The 19160-nt window shown below is 37.7% G+C and overlaps 1 protein-coding gene across 2 annotated transcripts in view; it reads right to left on the bottom strand.

The window, feature by feature from the left end:
• BNC2 (basonuclin 2) overlaps window positions 1-19160 on the bottom strand; it is a 289169-nt gene that overhangs the window by 269964 nt on the left and 45 nt on the right. For both annotated transcript variants that reach the window (XM_032392417.1, XM_032392416.1), the window contains exon 1: window positions 19008-19160. This exon is cut by the window's right edge. In XM_032392417.1, coding sequence (XP_032248308.1) covers window positions 19008-19103 — 96 coding nt within the window. In that variant the 5' untranslated portion in view covers window positions 19104-19160. The remainder of the gene's footprint in view (window positions 1-19007) is intronic.

Genomic DNA, 19160 nt, shown 5'->3' with positions numbered 1-19160 from the left:
TAAGGCAAACCTCAGAGGCAAAGGGATTAGAAAGAAAAGGAGATGTGTAGATCGAGGAGGGAAGGAAGAAAAAGGAGATGGTGTGGGAAGAAAGCAGACTGAAAGAAAAGTAAGCAACAAGCAAAAAGGGGGTGAGAAAGAGTGTAAAAATGAGCTGGGAGGAGTGACATGGAAAGAAGCAGGGAAAAGGAGAGAAAAGAATAGGGAGCCTGAAGGAAGAAAGGGGATGGCTGGGGGAGAGAGGCAGAATAGGAGCCCCACAACACCACAGTGGATCAAGCAGCTGGCCGGAGATGCTAATTCAGCGCTTTAACAAATCAATGCCACTTGAAAAGTACAATGCGAGCCCTCACTGGGTAGATGTCAGGGGACTGAGAAAATGCATTCTCAAGTATTTCACATTAAGAGGGAATAATGTGTTAATTTATAACTCTTCACCCTATACACTTGGATTATCTATCTGTGTCAGCGATTTGACTTCTTAAATTTATCAAAAACGCACGCAAAGGGAGGCAGCTTCAGCTTCACCACTGGGAAAAGGAGGTTTAGGAAAAGCCTGTCCTGGGTAGTTCTGCATCACTTTCCTATCTGGGCTGAAGTACTGGGGGGGGGGGGGGCGAGCAGGAAGGAGTGAGCATCTGAAGGAGGGATCAAGGGAGGAGGGGAACTCCTGGATCAGTTACTAACGCAACCAAAAAAAAAAAAAAAAAGGCTTTCTTGGCCTGTGGTTGATTGCATTAGGTACCATCCGTCAAAAGTGACACAGAAGAGAAGGAATAACTTGAATCAGCAACCCGAGCTGCCATCATCAGAATTTACTTTACCGAAACTTACTTAAGTCTCTCAGCACACCCAGCGGAAGAGAAGCTGCTGACAATTGGATTGTAATTAAACACTACTCTCACCATGCCACCGGAGTTCCATAGACAGAGCTTATCAAAATAGGAAGGGAAGGGAGGGCTAAGCTTATTCTATTTGGTTAGCTTTGAGACAGGGAGGGGAGATGTTAAGTGATATTACATCCTACCCTAATGTTCCTTTCTTAAGAAAAACCTATTTTATTAAACATCAAATTCTTGGCATTGTTGCCTAATTGTTCTTTAATGTAAATTTAGCTCACTTTTAATATAATGATAGCATCATTAGAGTGTTTTTAACCTGAGGGAGGGAGAAAGATTCTGTTGGTATTTTTGCTGCCAAAATTAAAGCATTACCAGACTTAAGTTTTTAAGGTGGAAGTCCTGTCAACACACAAAGGCAAGTGTCTTAAAAGTGGGGAAATAAACAGAAGAAAGTAAGCTTCAAGAAAAGTGTTTTAATTACGATCACTTCTTCAAAGATATTAAGGGGGGAAAGTGGTTCTACATATAAAGAACACAAATGACTGGATTGTAACTGTTCTGAGTTTCACTTTTAAGATTGTTTAAACTATACAAAGCAGTATTTTAAATTGTAGGGTATTTTTATTTGCAACTTGTACAACTGCAACAGAAACAGACATTCTCTTTTTCGAGACATTCATATGTAAATAAATGCTGATGAATGGAAATGAGATGCTATACATGATGGGCACCGTTCAACATTTAGTTTAAAAAAAGGCGAAGTTACCTCACTCACTGAAGCTTGAATATCTTCCCTTCTACAACTGGGCACAAAAGGAAATGAAAGACAATGATGGACCTTCTACCAGTTTCTATTGGCTAAACACCAGGAACAGAGATACTTATGACAGAAAACAAACATTCTTTCAATCTTATGTTCTGCATCTTTTCTATGACATAGCATTACACAGAATCATTTCTTAAAATGCACACTTGATTAGAAACTGAAATCATAATAGCCAGAATTTTTACAGCTGCACTGAGCCAACGAGTTAAAATGTCCAAAATAGTATAATTATTTAATGAATGTTTTATTTCTTTCAGAGGAGATAATTAATAAGGAATTTCCTAGGTCAAGACCATAGAGTACACTACTTTCCCTTTTCATAAAATCTTAGGGACAGAATATATATCCTAGGCAGTTATCTTTTCAATGGGAAAGGATCATACTGTATGCATTTCAAGGCCTCTATGCCCTGAGAGTAGGATTTGTCCTATCCCTGGTTTTCGCATGAATTACCACTGCTGCCTGTCCCATCCAAGCTATCCCTGCGTAAACCATCTATTCTTATCATTATTGGTACCATTAATCCCATTCTCCCCTTCCCCCTCCCCCACCTCACTCACCTAAGGGGTTAAAAGACTTCAGTACATATGTGACTTGTCAGTGACATATAATACCCGGGTCCTTCATGCAATCAACTTTTACTTGACATGTATTTGCTCATCACAGGACCCGCATTACTACTGGGAAAATGAAGAAAAACCTAAATTAACACTTGACATTCAATATGGTCAAGTCCTTAATTGGCTGGGCTTCCTGAGAAAGCAATTTTCTATTCCCCAAACTGTTCGCGTGTCATGTGTGGAGTGCAGCTCTTGGCCATCACTGCTGTCCCTCGCTCCCTCTAATGAGAGCAGATGAATTAGTGCTACGTGACACGATTTGAACAGGGCTTCCTCCTCTTCCCCTCCCCCCCAGTCTTTCTCCTCTACCAGTGACAGCTGTGTGGCAAGGGAAAGAAAGAAAGAAATGCAAGAGCAAAGAATCCTGTAAAGGATGATCATTTTTTTAAATGAACCTTAAATGTCTCGTTGAAACTCCAGAACAACAGGGTTATTTAATTGTGGAGGTGGGGAAGGGGGTTGTTACTGAGATCAGGGGAATTATCTGGCTATGGTTGATTTGGGTTGTATTAACTTCCAGCATGTTTCTTCCACGCTGGCTAGCTGAAGTATTAGATTGCACTGGCCTAATTAAAATGGAATTTACATCCACTTAAAAAAGTTTTTTAAAGGTCTGGAGAATGGGTCAACTAGAAAAAAAAATGAACAGCATGAAATGATTATTCTAAGATAAACATACCTCTAAAAGAAAAGTCCTTTCAACAAACGTTTAAGTCAAAAAGAACCTACAACACAACTATCACTGTACTTTGTTTTCAAATATTGTGCAGAGTCTGAACTTAATGCCAACCATTCTATTTTAAATCATTTAGTTACCTTCAAGTGTTGAATTACTGCAACAAAATTAATTGAACACTGATTTCATTCTATTATTTTGGAGAGGGAGGGAATATATGCTGCTTTAGATGTGCTTATCTAGCTCAGTAAGAAAGAACTGAATGAAGGCATGACAGGGAAGGCAGGACAGAATCTGCTCTATTCAAAGATACTAAAAGGTAAATTAAAGGGATTTCTCTGAGTCTTCACTTACTCATTTTGAAACCAAAGAGGAAGTAATTCTAAATGCCTCAATTGCTTAGCCAATCCGATTAGGACCAAACAGAACTGGGGGAGGGATGAGTGGCAAAGTGGGGAAGTAGTTAGTCCAAAGTACAGGCATCAGTGAAGAGAATTAGTGAAAGTCTCTAGCACCTTAGCATCTTGAAGCTTTACTCATTTTTATTTAAATGAGAAATAAAGCACAGATGCTACCTGTGTACCAGAGATTATTTCAAGACTGCACTGGTGCCACAAAAATCCATGTAAGCCTGCAAAATACAAGCTACTTTGAGTGTAGTTCCCCTGCCTCTAATAACTAGCTTGATCATTTATTAATCATTCCTCCATAATTCTGAATATTTAAGTAAATTGTGAAGTAAATTTGCATACATAAAAATATGGTGAAACCCACTTTTGCACTATGTTTAAAGTAATTTCCACATTTTGTATTTATGGAAAATAACATGAAAGGAAATGAGCTTTATATTTGTCTTAAAGTCAATGCATAACATGATTTTAAGTATCGATACACTAAGAGAAGACTAACATAAGGAATCTTTCTGGGATAGCTTGGGCTTTCAAATTTGTTGGAAAATTATTCACTTCAAGCAATATGAAAACTCTAAAAAATAAGTGTAATTTAGAAGTATTTTCACTGAAGTAAAACATACAACACACTGTGCATGTTACCCCTCCTGTGGCCAAAGCACTGGTATTTCAAGTATTGTTAAGATCCCTTTTGAGAACACACTTGAGACAGCTTGTGAATGGGCATTCTATCAGGTGTATAAATGAAATAAATAGATAATTTGGTATTCTGGAAAAGTAGCTCAATCTAATACACCCAGTTAACTGCTAGAGTAGCATTATCATCACTGAGCAACAAAGCGAATAGCTTTGGGGTGACCTTTGCAATGCTGACTAGTCCGTCAAGTTCCATCTCTGAGATGCAAGGTATAGACAGGGATGGTTTATTAACTGAGCTGGGAACCAAAGACCAGGAGCCTCCAAAAGGGTAGGCATTTCACATTCAGGAAATGGGGAGCTCCTTGCCCTAAGAAGAGAAGCAGTGTACCATGAGGATCAGGCTGAGCAGCCCCATATTCTTTCCCAGAGCACCAGCCTTCCGTGGTGTAAAACTCCCAACTATTAGGAAAAAACATCAACATCTTTTTCCTCCTCAGCTACATTTTTAAATACTGCAATGAAAATCCAGCTGTTAATTGGTAAAATGGGATCAATGACAAACTCCTGAAATAAAGCTGAAAAAGAATGTTGACATCAACTCAGAGCTTTAAACAAATTGTGATGAGTCCTGCTTTATTTGGGATAGTTTCCAACCACTGCTACTGGGATGGATCGGCAGAATCCAGGAGGAGAGCAACAGTGGGTCAGAAAAATGACTCTGTACTGAACTGAGAAATTTCTTCAAGGATCACCTGCAGAAAATCAGCCTTTCTGATTCAAGAAAGGTACTTTCTGATTTAAGAAAGTTAACTGTGACTATGGCAAAGTGACATGCTTAAACTTGATATTCTCTTAGGGATGAGCAGGCTTTGAAGCTCATAATAAACTTGAAATGGTTCTGTGGAATGTTAAGGCTTAATGTAGATGGTCGGTGCCACTGTCATGCCTACACAAAACTATGTCAACCTGGAAATAACTGAATTAACAGCTTCAGGGTATTTAGAATGGAAGGCTTGCCCCTCCCCCCCTTTTTAAGAATTTTACTTTGAACCACAAAAAGAAGCTGCATTAAGTTTCCAACTTATTTAGCGCAGCTTAAATTAAAATACTTATTTCGGTTTGGAAAGGCATAATGTTCGCCACCCACTTAGTTCATGTTACCTTCACGCTATACCGTTCTCACAAAGTATAAACACAGCAGAGAGAGAGAAATGATTGCTTTAAAATGGACCTGTATATGGAACAATAAAACTATCAAATATAAAGCACAAATGTTATTTTATAAAAATTAATGGCATCTAAAGGAGTATATTCTTCTATCTTTTATTCTTCACCACCCCCTTCACTTGAGTGCTCCCCTCCCCTTGTATTAAAGATATTTTTATCTAATTCCCAGTTGAAAGGTTTGTGAAAGTGGTAAGTCACAGCTGTGTTGACGGTGAGCTTGAACATGGCATACCAGCGTCATTCCGACACACTTACAGATGCTTCGTAACAAGCTGCACCAGTCACTTGATTTGAAATACCTGACTTATTATAAAACAAACTGTTAATCTCTGGTCTTTTCTCCAGTTCAGCTCTTCTCTGTAGTTCTGGAAGCAAACCAACAGCTTACTATGTTTACACCGGGAATGACTCCCTTCTGATTGGTGTCTGATACTGTCCAGTGATGCTGCTCAACAAGGCCCTAGACAGAACCTAGGCACACCTAGGCCCCACTTGCAGATCATTTTAACAAGATGTTCTTGTTTCCTGTTCCCACGAAAATCAATAACAGGATGACCTTCAATTTGAATTTCAAACCAATTAATTACCTGTTCTCTTGAAAATGTTGGTATCTGATTTGCCTAGAGAATTTCAATTATGAATAGATTATATCTTTTAAAGAGCCCCTTCAAAAAATTTAAATACATACTGAAAACTTCATCTTATACAATATAAATGATGTTTTCTTGAAGCTTGTATAAAATATTGGCCTTGCCTGAATTAGGATGGGGAAGTTTTCCCCTTGTGGTCCATCTCCTCCTCATGACATCATAATCAATTGCCTGGTAAATTATAGCAATCCCGCAAAGATTCAGGGCCAAGAATCACTGCTTAAAGGTGAGATGAAAAGCTTTTTATAGTGGAATTCAGCTTTTCATCTACATCAATGACTGACACAAATCATGGGATTCTTTTCAGAGTTTAGAAATCTCTCTTTCTTTCTCTTTAATTCTAAAATTCTTACTTTTTCTACCTTTATTAAAATACTTTGAGCATTTTTTTGTTCTGCTCACATATTTTTCTTTATATGTGGGTCATAAGGAGAAAAGCTATACATCAAAACTATCAGCACCAGAAACATATTTACCAAACACTTTTTTCAATTGTGAAAAAAAAAAAAAAAATGAAGAATTTGGTTCATCCCAGCGGGGAATTCCCAAGATGAATGATCACATGCAATGAAACTATTATCTTCATCCATTAAAATATTATCTAAAACAGAGGTTTCTATCTGGCAGCCAGTAGGCTGAATATAGCCTGCAGATGAGTTTTGTTTGGACCACACACTTTAAAAAATATTTGAAAAGGTTGCCAAGATTTAAAAATCAGGAGATTTCACATAAAAATCTTGATTTCTGGCTTCTAAGAGAGGAGGAGGAGGAGGATGGGGGGGGTGGGGAGGAGTTGTTGGATCATCTCCCAACATGGGCCTGCATTCCTACCTGGTAACAATTGGCTTGAGCTGAAGAACCTTCTGGTCCACCACAGACCCCACAAGACTCACTCCACCTGTTTAATTTACCTTACCTCCACATGCCCTTTTAGGCAACTCCTGATCTTTAAAATGTTTCACTACTCCAAAGACAGTTTGTAGAAAGAAGAAAAAGAGAAGGGTATCTAGGAACAGATATTTAAAAATAACATATCTCACGGGCTTAAACAATGTAAGACAAAGGGTAGCAGAATTTCAAAATACAGTTGTTCAATAAAACATAAATGCAAAGCAAAGTCATTTTCATGACTAAAATACTTTGAAAAGTAAATCCAGAACTGATGATCTCGTCTTATGTAGAGAGTAGTCTGACAAACATTTATACTGGTTTTCAATCAACCACATCCTTCCCTCCAGCCCAGAAAAGATGTTCATGTGAAACTACTGCCCAGATCTACATATCCATTTTGTTCCTTCACATGTTAACACTTCTGCACTTCCTTTCTAGAACGATCATGTACTTAAATGAAAACTGACCCTAATATGAAAATAGAATATATCTTCAAGGTAAATTTTAAAAGTCAACATGTAGGATGCATGAATATTATAGCAAATACTCATCTTTACTGGCTCTACACGTATGCCACAATATGACATTTAAATATTTAAACTAAACACACATTATTGCAGGTTCAAATGACCCACAAAGTCATGGCATATTTCTTTAGAAATGATTATTACCTAAAAGCAGATGTTTATGACAAAGTCACCATGCATTCCTATTTGCTTTTTTCTTAACTGAAATGAAGTACAAAGAGAAAATCTTTCATATTTCACAATTTCCAATCAATCACAGCAACACAGTATTTCTACCTATTAGTGGATTTTACAAATTAGGAGCACCCTATTTTAGCAGAGGGAAGAAAAGTACCTTTTCACTTCAACTATATTAACAGGCTATCTCTGATGTACTGGACAGTACAGAAATGTACTAAATAGGCTACGACCCGTCATAATACAACTTCATTTTTAAAGAGAGTAAAATTTATATCAACTTCAGTATAGTGTTTTGAAATTATATTTCCTCATTTGCCCTCTTTCTTGAAAGAGTATTTTTTTAGTTAGGTGTTTCCTTCCTAAGAGAGAAGCATTCTTCTTCCATTTTCACCTTTACAAAGTAACCCTTGAATATATGCCAAATTTATGTCACAATCAGACTTTAATCCCCAAATTCTCTTGATTCTTAACAACTTGAACGACTTTAAGTAAACAGTTCACAAAATCATAATGATCGTACTACATTCCTTAACTCCCAGTTGAAATAGGAAAAGAGAAAATACCAAAGTATGAGCTCCATAAATATAGTGCTAGGCCTGATACCTGAACAACAATATGATATATTCCTTATGGGAAGCATTTTTCCTTAATATCCATTATGTTTGAAATTTTAGCAATTAGAAGCAGACACCTGGAACTCAATTATTAATATACCATCCCCCACCCCTTTTATACTTCTTTTGAAACCATCTCTTAGGGTACTTTTTAAAGAGATGATACTATGGGACAGCATGCATACAAATGTTCACATTATTTTCTTTAAAACATCCTGGTATAATCTAAGACTAAACTTATTCTCTTTATTAAACATATTAGCTTTAGGAAAAAAAAATAAAACCTCTCAATCGTAAAATGACAAAAAAAACAGGAGTGCCTGGCTGGCTCAGTTGGTAGAGCATGCAACTCTTGACCTCAGGGTCATGAGTTCAAGCCCCACACTGGGCATGGAACCTACTCAGAAAAATAATAAAATTTTAAACAAACAAAAAGACGGCAAAAAACTAAAAGAAGAACATGAGGTAAAGTATAATTCATTACATTCATGTTGATTGGTCAGCTATAATATTTTAGAAAGGGAATTTTATGAAAAAACACAGTTAATTTCCACCCATGATGAGGAAAGCTTTAAACTGGTCTCAAGACAGCTGTAAATACATAAAGCAGTTCTAGAAGACTCCTGATTTTGTTATTTTGTTTTCACTTCATCGTTTTAAGATGAAAAATAAAGTATGAAATAATGAATGTTTAATGTTATTTAACCTGTGTTTTATGGAAATTAAGGTACTATGCTCACTTAACTCCTTCCTTCTTTCTATAAAAGAATATCTCAAAATAGGCTGATGTTGAGGCTCACATAAGCATTCTGCATTTGTTAAAAAAAAAAAAAAAGAAGAAGAAGAAGAAGACCAAAGCACAGGAATACTGGCATCTAAAAGAACAGTGGGTTATCAGAACACTCAGAAGGCAGGTTTGACTGGTTGGTTTATTGAGAAATTATTAAAAATAACTGTTTGCACAAGTTAAAATAACCAACTTCTCACTTTTACCAAAAGGGTCTTTTTAATATAACGAACATCCAAGCTTCTGTGACCATGAGAAAACCTGGAATATATTATACACGCATGAATGTGGCCCAGGATGCAGGATATGAGATATGCTTGCTATCAACAGATTAACACTTCATTTTCATTACTCTAATCTCACCACAGGCTGTGAACACTCTCTTTTTCTTATTTGAACAACAATGGTGCATGAAAAACCAAGCTGACAGGCAGGCGGGGCTCATTAAATGCATAAGGCCTTTATTCCCATAACATGTCTCACCTGTATGAAGCCAGGGTTCGGGCTTCCAGGCCGGCTACTGAAACAAGCTCTCCCAGATGTGGGACTTCTAACTCTACCCTCTCCCACTTAAATTTATGATAAATGTCAAAAATAAAGTAAAAATGGAAAAATTCTTTCCCACAATGAGCTCTATTTAGTAGATAATAGAATTGGTAACATATTTGAAGATTTATTCAGTTCCACAGTTGCTCAAGAAAACAAACAAGAAGTGGCTTGGAAGGGAAGTGATGAGACATTTGAAGTTTGAGTCAAAGACTCTCATCTTGGTATCTCCATCCCAGCTTAGTTTTAACTTGTATGAGGAGAACTATAGTTTGTCACCAATTGAAAATGGTAATTCACAAAATAAGAATCCAATCAAGCTATTTCCAAACGAATGACACTGACCTTCACCAAAAAGCTATGCTCAAGGAACAGAAAAGCTACAAAGTGTAAGGAATCATTACAGTGAGCTTCCTAAGATGGGGAATTCCTCCTAAGGGGGGAGCCATCCACACACTCATTGCATTTGAGGCAACCATTAACAAATCCTCAACAGACCTAGAAATAAATCCCTTAATTCCCACAACCAACCAAAGGACAGGTGTACACTTTCTGCATGTCTATGCACCCCATATAAATGCACTGTCATGTGACAATCTGAATTTTTAATATGTTCCATAGCAACACAGGAAGTCTCTCCACAAAGTCTAGAGAAGGCCTTGATTTTGATTCTTTCTGGTACTCTAATTTTATACCTAAAAAAAGAAAGAATAAAAGAAAAGCAATATTAGATAAAGCCGCAGATAACCTAGCTGCCTTGAGTTACGTTTTGACATGAGGTCAACAAAGAGAATGTTTGCAGGCATTCTCACTCAAGGGACACTTTCATGAACATGCTCATTGTATAATTTTTCTCCCATCTCTCACAAGTGGCCTCCCAGTCATGTCCACTGCTCTCTAGCCCTAGCACAGGGCATGGTAGTGGGCAGCTCTCTTTACCTATGCCTGATTAGGTGCCCCAAATAGCCATCCTAATGATTTAAGTCAATGAAATCTTTCTTGCTTAAATTTTAAAAGAAGAGAAAACAAACATTATTAAAACCCTGCTAATGGAGGTTCTCATTTTAATATTGGTTTTGTTATTATGTTAAGCCAGCTGAAAGTAATTATTTTTGGCGTGTAAAATATTCATTATCCTAAAATTTTTTTCTTTTCAAACCCCCAGTTCAGGCTCTCTGATCATCAAATATGGGTCCTGAAGAACTGTCTAGAGCACAAATAGCCACTTAAAGACACCTTAATAAAGTTGAAAAATTCATGACAGTCACACAAAAGCACAGCAGGTATAATAGTGAGGCTATGTCTTTCCCATATAGAATAATATTTTTTAATCTTGTCAATTTTAACAATCTCTCTGCCATGTAAGACAATGAGTTAAAATTTATTAAAAACAAAACAGCAGTGAATCCTCATTGTGTTAAGTATACTGCATGTTTTCAATTTCAACTTCATAATGTCATCCATTAATATTAGTCCTGCCATCATTTTAATTCCTTTTTAAAATGTTTCGGTTAACTCTTATTAACTGCAGTTTGTCTCAAAGAGTCACACCTTCCATCTACTGAAGGAAAACTTTACATGTTTTCCTCCTTCTAAGGAAATGCTCTCTTGTACAGATATAAGTCTAACTGTACAAAATGATAAACCCAAGAATAACTTTTTTTAAAAAAGAAAAATAGAAAAGCAAAATCTCTTTCAGCTAAGTACTTTCTCACACAGGCGAAGGATCAAATTGAGCTGCCTTTCAGCACCTCTGAACGATAAGCCTGGGCCCCTGGTTACACGTTTTTATCATGCCCTTACTTACAGAACCCTTACGGAGCAAAACTCGGGACAGTCTTCCTGTCAGCACTTACACACTGAGGACCACATCTGAGGGTGGCACCTCTTCTCCCGTACCTCTGCCAGAATGATGTATTGGCCAAAAGTCAGTGCATTTCATTTCTTTATATTAGGGTAAAAAGAACCAGTGAAAGTAAGGAGAGATTCATAAAGAGATGAGGTGAAAGGAGAATAAAGTGAGAAAGAAACTAGGTCTACGGGAAACGGAAATGGGAAGAAAGAACAGACTCACCATGTATTTAGGTCATTAAGTAAATTGCTTCCAACCAAATAGAAATGAGACTTAAATCAACCCTTCCCCCCTCAACAACACACAAACCCTAAAGACAGTAGCAAAGTAACACTGCAGTCCAAAAATACTGAGTAAATAAGATGTCAGATATGCTCAAGAGAATCCGTGTTTCAATGAATAACTTCCTACTGTTCAAGATTATTTTCATTTTCTTAACAGGGAGAAATGAAAAACTGATGGGCTTAATTAAAGAAAAACAAAAGGATATTATTTCGCCGTTAAAGGATCAATTCTTTTTTTTTTAATTGGAATGATGATTAATAAGCTGAGAATCTGATTTCTAAGCTAGCCAGTTTGAGTAATGCGCTGTTGTTCCACAAGCATCCCCATTAAGGAAGACTCTTGTGAGGAAGAAATGATACAGCGCTCCATCTCTTCTCATCTCTGACTCTGTGGCATGAAACGCTACATGGAGTGTTGGAACGGAATGACACTGCACACAGTCCTTATCCAAATGAACTCCAGTCATAAAATAAATTTTTCACCTTAGGGTTGGAATGTGTACCATGAAATTTGCTGGGCTTCCTACGGGGAATGCAGAAATTGAAAAAGAATCAACACTTTTATTTTCCTATTCTCTAAACTTTCTTTTAAACCCAGGGAGGGAGAAGGCAGTACATGCATGCTCAGTGAGATGTAGGATGTCACGGGCCCAGGCACCATTTTGGGGATGTCATCTGCATATTAAAATTTTCTTAGAGCTTGAGTTGCTCAGAATGTTTTTTCCAACTTATTCTTCTTGTTTACTAGTTTACCTTGTAAGAAAAAGTCCCCTCTTTCACACAGTGTTTTGCTTGTATGTCCAGATAGGAAGGCTGTTATTCCTGAATTATACCTCTTTTCCTTTATTTCTCGAAAGCTTAAAAATAGATGTCAAAGTTCCCTGAAAGGGTCTCTGACTCCTTTTCTCCCCCCTCGCCCCCATCCTTCAGTGGATGAAGATCACCAAGCAAAATGTGGAAGCCAGCTGCTTTTCGGGAAATAAAAATGGTATCAGCTTTGGCAGACAGAGGTGAGATCAATCATTTCCTACAATCCCCAAACAATCTTCTGACCAAGGCCTAGAGAAGGGTGGTTATGTAGCGGCAAAAACATAACTACGAAAGGTACAGAGGTACGAGAGGATTTTCACGTGGTGAAGAATTCATTCTATGCATATAACAAACCAGGCTCTACATCTCAGGTGAAAGAAAATCTTGGAACCATTATATTCCATGTTCTTTGGACAATAACAAGCAGGGAGGCCCAGACAAAATTTCTCACTGAAAAGGTCATCCCACGATTCACTCTGTTCTCCCTACTAGCACAAAATTCCCTGACAATATTCTGTGGGAAAAGAGGAGTTAATTCTTAGATGGATTAAAACAGTGGGATTCAAATTATGGACACAAGCTAAAGCAAATTCTAGTTTCTTCTTGAATTCCTTTTGATATTATCTATTCTAATCAAGAGTCTCAAGTTGAGAAAACACCTCTTCGGCTGTACAGAGTCATTAGCTATTCATGTTTATAAGGAAAATCCTCTCAAAACCTTTGCAGATTGACATGGGTGGATGCCCACTGTAACTGTCTTTAAGTACGTGTAATGCACATAAGGTGGGAAGGGGGAAGCACTAGAGTTTTGTTTTTCATTGAAGGGGATGACGCCAGTTCCCTATCTGTAACGGTCTGTTCCTTTGGAATCAGCTCCCTGTGTCACAACGACCTGGCAAACTTGAATGCTTTCACTATCACTGGAGTCCTTGCAATCCTGCTTTGGCTGTGACCCATTCACTTTTGCCCCAACTTCTCAGAGATGCCTTACTCAGCATCTAATTAGTTAGGGAGGATTTGCCGCGGCTCTTAACCCTGACACAGGAGTGGGAGGATGTGCTGCTGTGGCAGCCCAAATCTGTACTGTCACTACATTAATCAGATTTCCATAAAGGCATGCATGAATAATTGGATTTATCACTGAATGTTAAGATACACTCATAAATATAATTATAAAAAATACCTACAATTATAGATAAGATATCTGCACCTTTAGGGATTTGTTTTTCAACTGTGGTTGCTTGACTCACCTTAGCACAAGACGTTAACAATTACACACAGAGTACCAGTTTGCAGCTGACAGAAATAAGAGACAAACAATTTCAAAATGATCACCTACTATGTTCACATTCATTTAATATATTGTGTTGAAAATAAACTTGAAATTAGTGTGCAGGTTTTTAACATATACCATATACACATCTAAGAAAATGTTTGTGCATGCTTCGCTTGCATTAGTATGTACATAAATACCATGTATAGGACCTCACTACTTTCCCACTGCATTACAAATTCGACAGTATCTGTTAAGTGAAGTCTGCATGTTAGACACAGACTTATAAAGTACAGGCCAACACACGAGCACCTGTCTATACTACAGTTTGTAATTTAACAATTACTCAAATAGTCCTATTTTAGTGTTACATCATCAGAATGGATGTTAAGAATTATATCTGAATATATGTCTACAGTTAAAACTTCAAAATAAAACATATTATCACTCAAATTAGAGAAGGGAACTTAAAGGGAGGGAGCAGCCTAGTAATTCAACAGGCTGAAATTACATGCTTCCTAATATAAATATTTTCACATCAAGACCATAAGTTTGGTCAATTTAAGACGTGATTACCAAAACACACCAACTGTAAGAAGGGGAGTAAAAAGGGAGGGAAAAGTGCAGAAACCTAGGGATGGATGATGCCTGGCAGTGAAAGTCATTTTCAAAGACCATTAACTATCAACTGCTTTACTCAGGGCTCTGATTAAATAAGAATATACATCCCATGTTGAAAGGGAGGTCTACATGAGTGGGACAGAGTTTAGAATACAAATGTACAAACAACAGAGAAGAATCAAACCACAGTATACAATTAGGCATCTGACTTATGAGATTATAAAACTGTATATGTGCCTTTTAAACTGTTAGTGAATAAACATTTAAATTATTTGGGGGGGGAGGTAGGAAGTCAGACAAAACCACCATTTCCACTTTAAAATATAAATTCAACAAACTGAAACTGTGTTTGCCTATATGAATAGAAAGAACTAAAAGAGTACTGGGAGAAAAATTCCTATCTAACATGCTTTTAAATGGACTCCAGCAATGTTATTATATATTTCTTACAATATATTTTATTTATCATTTCTCTGAAATGGGCTAGATTTTATATTAGAAAGAAAGTTTGCTTTACTCTGTCATATCTCTGGTGAGCAGACGCTCTAGTATTAATGTAAATCGTTGATTTAATTTTTAGCTTTCTTGGTTTGCCCCTCACCTACCTAAGAAATGATTTCTCTGGTGATAACTAACACATCATGCTAATGAGAGAATCTAATGCACAATAGAAAAATGTCACTACTAATAATATTTGCATGAAGTTAAATAAAGCAACTGTAAGAGAATGTCAGACAGTTGTTCTTTAATAAGACACAGTTTCACAATGAAATTATGTTGTTAATTTTGTTACATCATTGGGTGAATCCTAAATTACTACATAATGATGCACAGAGTCATTTATAATTCTAACTTAGTATTTCACTTGTGTCTGAAAAGAGACCTTATTAAGGGATCTACATTTTATTTGAAACAGGTTAAATATACCTCACCAATAATAAAAGGTAAATGCCTCTAATAATGTGTAAAACATGGGCTGGAGCCATTTACCTGTTACGGTTTCATGTCTGAAAAGATTTCAAAATATATTAGACTATTGCATCCCTTGAAGTAGCTACAAAGAATTTTATTTGATATTGCCTCAAATGCACAAAATATTTACAAAAATAGAAAAATCACTTTTTAAAACCTGATTAAGAAAAAAGAAAAACAAGTTCCAAAAGCAGGCCTTATTTTCTGCTTTTAACAATACTTAATGAGGTTAAAATGGGCAAAATAATGTTCTAGACTCTAGGAAATTAACACAGAAGATGAGCAAAGGGTTTCTGGTCATTCTCGACCTGTCACTGATCAAAGTAACTCAAAAAGGAACTTCCTTTACAGAAGTCAAGAGTCATGCCCTTTAAGGTTATCAAATATTTGTCTGTATGGGAAAAAAAAATTATCCTTTTTGAAAAATCTTACTTAAACATGGGAAAGATGTAGGAAGGCAAGAAAATGTGGTAAAATTATCATATCTTGAATGTAAGGGACAAATACTTAATTCTACCAAATCTAAACTGGCTTCAGTTTGTGATGTCTTTTTGTTAGTATTAGACAGACAGATTTACATATAAGCGATCCAACTTTGCTCATACAAAAGACAAAGAGTTTTATATCCCTACTTCCTAATTTACCTGTAGAAGATACAAATGTAGATTATTAAATTTCAGTATTCATGAGATATTTCTACAAGTTTTGCTATAGTTAAGTAGTAATGGTGGTTAATTCTCTGTAACTCAGTTCTGAAACCTGCTAGTCAGTCTTTTCTAGTATTTAAAGAAATGATCTGGTAAATCTTATAGTTTTATATTATTACAGAAAACTTTGAAATAAAAAAAATAGACCCAAGCAATTCTATTCATTTCAAGAGCTGAATCATTTTTTTCTTAGAAATTAAAATAATCATAACACAGAAAAACCTCTTTATACAGAATTCTGCCTGTTTGATTAAACTGGACAAACTTTTACCTGTAGTAAAACAAAAGCTGGCTTTAATGTGTATACTGAAACTCGTATTCCTTGAAACTGTTGGTTTCAAGAAAATCATTTCAAGAAAAGTGTCTTTCCTGCGTGCACAAACACACACACACACACACACACACTGAATCAGCATTGCTGATGAACTATAGGTAAAGAAAATAAACATATTTTAATAACATGTACAGCATATATATTTTTAGATTTACACAGTCTGAATTTAAGTTTACACAATATTTATACCAACTAAAATGTCATCCTGAAGGAGAAAAAAAAATACACTCATACACTCTTTACATGCTTTCCAAAAATGCACAGGAGGTAAACATTTAGTAACCATGACAGAAAAAAAAAGGGGGGGGAGCCAATAACTACATTAAAACCAAAAAATAAAAAATATATATATAGTTAAATCACAACACTTTTTAAAATTGTGATTTTTCTCCATTTTACTACTCTGTTTAGTAAATGGCATAATACTATGTAATTTTATATAGCATCCATTATGCATAAATTACCTCCCTATAGTTCTACTCTTTTCATATAAGTCGACTGATGCTAAGACACATGCATGCACACAGGTAGAGACAAAACAGATCTTTATATATCCACAAAGTCAAACAACTGGATCAAAGACATCATACTAGCTTAGTTGCACAAGTTTCTCTGAGTGATTTCAAATTATTTTCCTAATTCTGATCAATCATTTATATCATTTACTTTTATTTGTTTTTTAGCTAAAATGTTTTCCATGACTTAGAGTCTCCTTAGATTCAAATCTACTTGGAAATGGGCTAGTGCCAAAGAAGCAATCTAACACCATCTATGTGGTTCAATAGCCATTTATCAATTGATCATTATCTCTATCTGGTTTTATTAACTCTTTTCTAGCTAGAGGGAGACCTAAACAAATCTTCCCTTCACACACACACACACACACACACACACACACACACACGACCTTCCCTAACTCAAGGAAAACCCTAAACGTGACACTAATTTTTAAAGTGCGGCACAAGTTGCTTGGTCCTACAGTGAGTGCACACCCTGTGATACAAGCACGGAGAGAGCCACCCAGGCAGGGATGTGCCTCAGAAACACACCCCTCAAAGCACTCTACGATGACAAGGAGTATCTCTGGGAGGAAATGAACTTTTTAACTTGCAAGAATGGGAAATAGCTCATAAAGAGTTGCTTATTGGGTTTATGTTGATTGCATTTAAATCCCAGCTTACTGTATCAGCAGTAATCAGGGTCCCTCTACAGGATATGTCAAAATACACCTTATTCAAATGCATTTATCCTATCTAGAAGGGCATGATAAAACTGTTCGCTAGCTAAATGCTACAAAACCCTGGCTCTGTGCACTGGCTTTTGCAGACGTACCTCTGAACTTCTGGTAGTTTATAGCCTACCAAATTGTTTTCCTTCCTTCATTACCAATACTTTAAAAAATCTAATTACCTCAATAAAGTATTTAATTCTCATGAACTCTTGAATGCAAAACAGGTTTTAGAAAAAGAAAGCAATTGCAAATTTGTTTTCCAATGAGTGGAACAGTACCAATTTCTTAACAACTGCCATCTACTTAAAATCCAACTGTATTTGTCAGTAATACTTTCGTGCTGTGTGGATGATACTATCATGCTAACTCCTGCTTTGTGTGGGTTTGGTGTAGGCTTTTGAACAGCAAGACGTGTCTAGGAGGGAGGCACCAGGGAACTTCCCTCCCTCGCTTGAGCACTGTCCAAGATGAAAGTTTCTGGGTTGTTTCCCTTCGCTTCCTCTCACCCTCGCTCCCCCTCGGAGCCGCAGAGCCAGCAATTGTGCAAGAGGAGCCGGGCGTGCAGGGCGCGTATCACCAAGCGCATGGTACAAGCCGCCGGCTCCAGTGATTAATTATCAGTTGCCGCCGGCCTCGCACTAACACGTCGGCATTCCCGGCAGAGCCAGCACACGCAGCCGCCTGCAGCGCGGCCCGGACGGAGCAGCGGCTTGGGGAGGACGCCGCCGCTGCGCCCGAGTGTGAGTGCGCCGGCCAGCGGGCGAGCGGGCGGCCGGGCGGCCGGGCAGGCGGGCCGGCGAGTGTGCGGGAGCCGAGCCGGCGCCGGCGGGAGCGCAGGGGCAAGCGCGGAGGCGGGCAGGCGGGAGGGCGGGCGGGCGGACAGGCAGCCGCGGCCGGCGCAGAGGAGCGGGGACCGGCCGGCACGGCCCGCCACGCACGCCGCCGCCTCCTCCGCGACCCTCGGCGCTGACAGCGATTCCTGCACAGCCTCCTCTCCGCAGGTCGGAGTCGAGCTGCTTCCAGCCCCGTGAAGTCAGTGGGGCTGTGCAGAGGGGCCCCTACATTTTATGGCTGTTTGGTTGCAGAACCTACTCTGAGATAGCAGACACTTTGACGAAGTGATTAATACAGACAGAACGATACAGTTTTTGGATGGTGGCCCTTTTTTTTTTTTTTTTAAATTTTAAACAGAAAACAAAGAAATAAAGTCCTCCCATGACCCAGGCTATCCTGTGAAACTTTGCAACGAATGCCTTTGCTTTCTTTTACTTCAGTATCCTTTCCCCTTTTTCTTTTAAGGAGCCCTCAGGGAAAGCATGAAGTAACCCTGCATTCCAACACCACAGTTATGACAAAACAGAGCCTAACTATTAAGTGATCAAATTTTTAAAAATGTTTAGAAAGAAAAATAACAGAAACAAAAGTCTGTATAACAATTCAAGGTTTCTTTAAAAAAAAAAAAAAAAAGAAAGAAAGAAAGTAACTTACCTGTTGGGACATTCTGAATAAGAGGTTAGTATCAGCGTTTTGCCATGTCCCCATGAACCCTGGTTCAGCTGTAGTCGTTCTGGTTCCGAACTGCATGGAGTTGTCAGTACAGGAGTCTCTTAAAGTCAAGTCTCTTGCCCTCTTTGGCTCTCT

The sequence above is a fragment of the Phoca vitulina genome, unplaced genomic scaffold, assembly GCF_004348235.1.
Source record: "Phoca vitulina isolate PV1807 unplaced genomic scaffold, GSC_HSeal_1.0 scaffold67, whole genome shotgun sequence".
NCBI lineage: Eukaryota > Metazoa > Chordata > Mammalia > Carnivora > Phocidae > Phoca > Phoca vitulina.
This window is presented reverse-complemented; position numbering and strand designations above follow the sequence as displayed.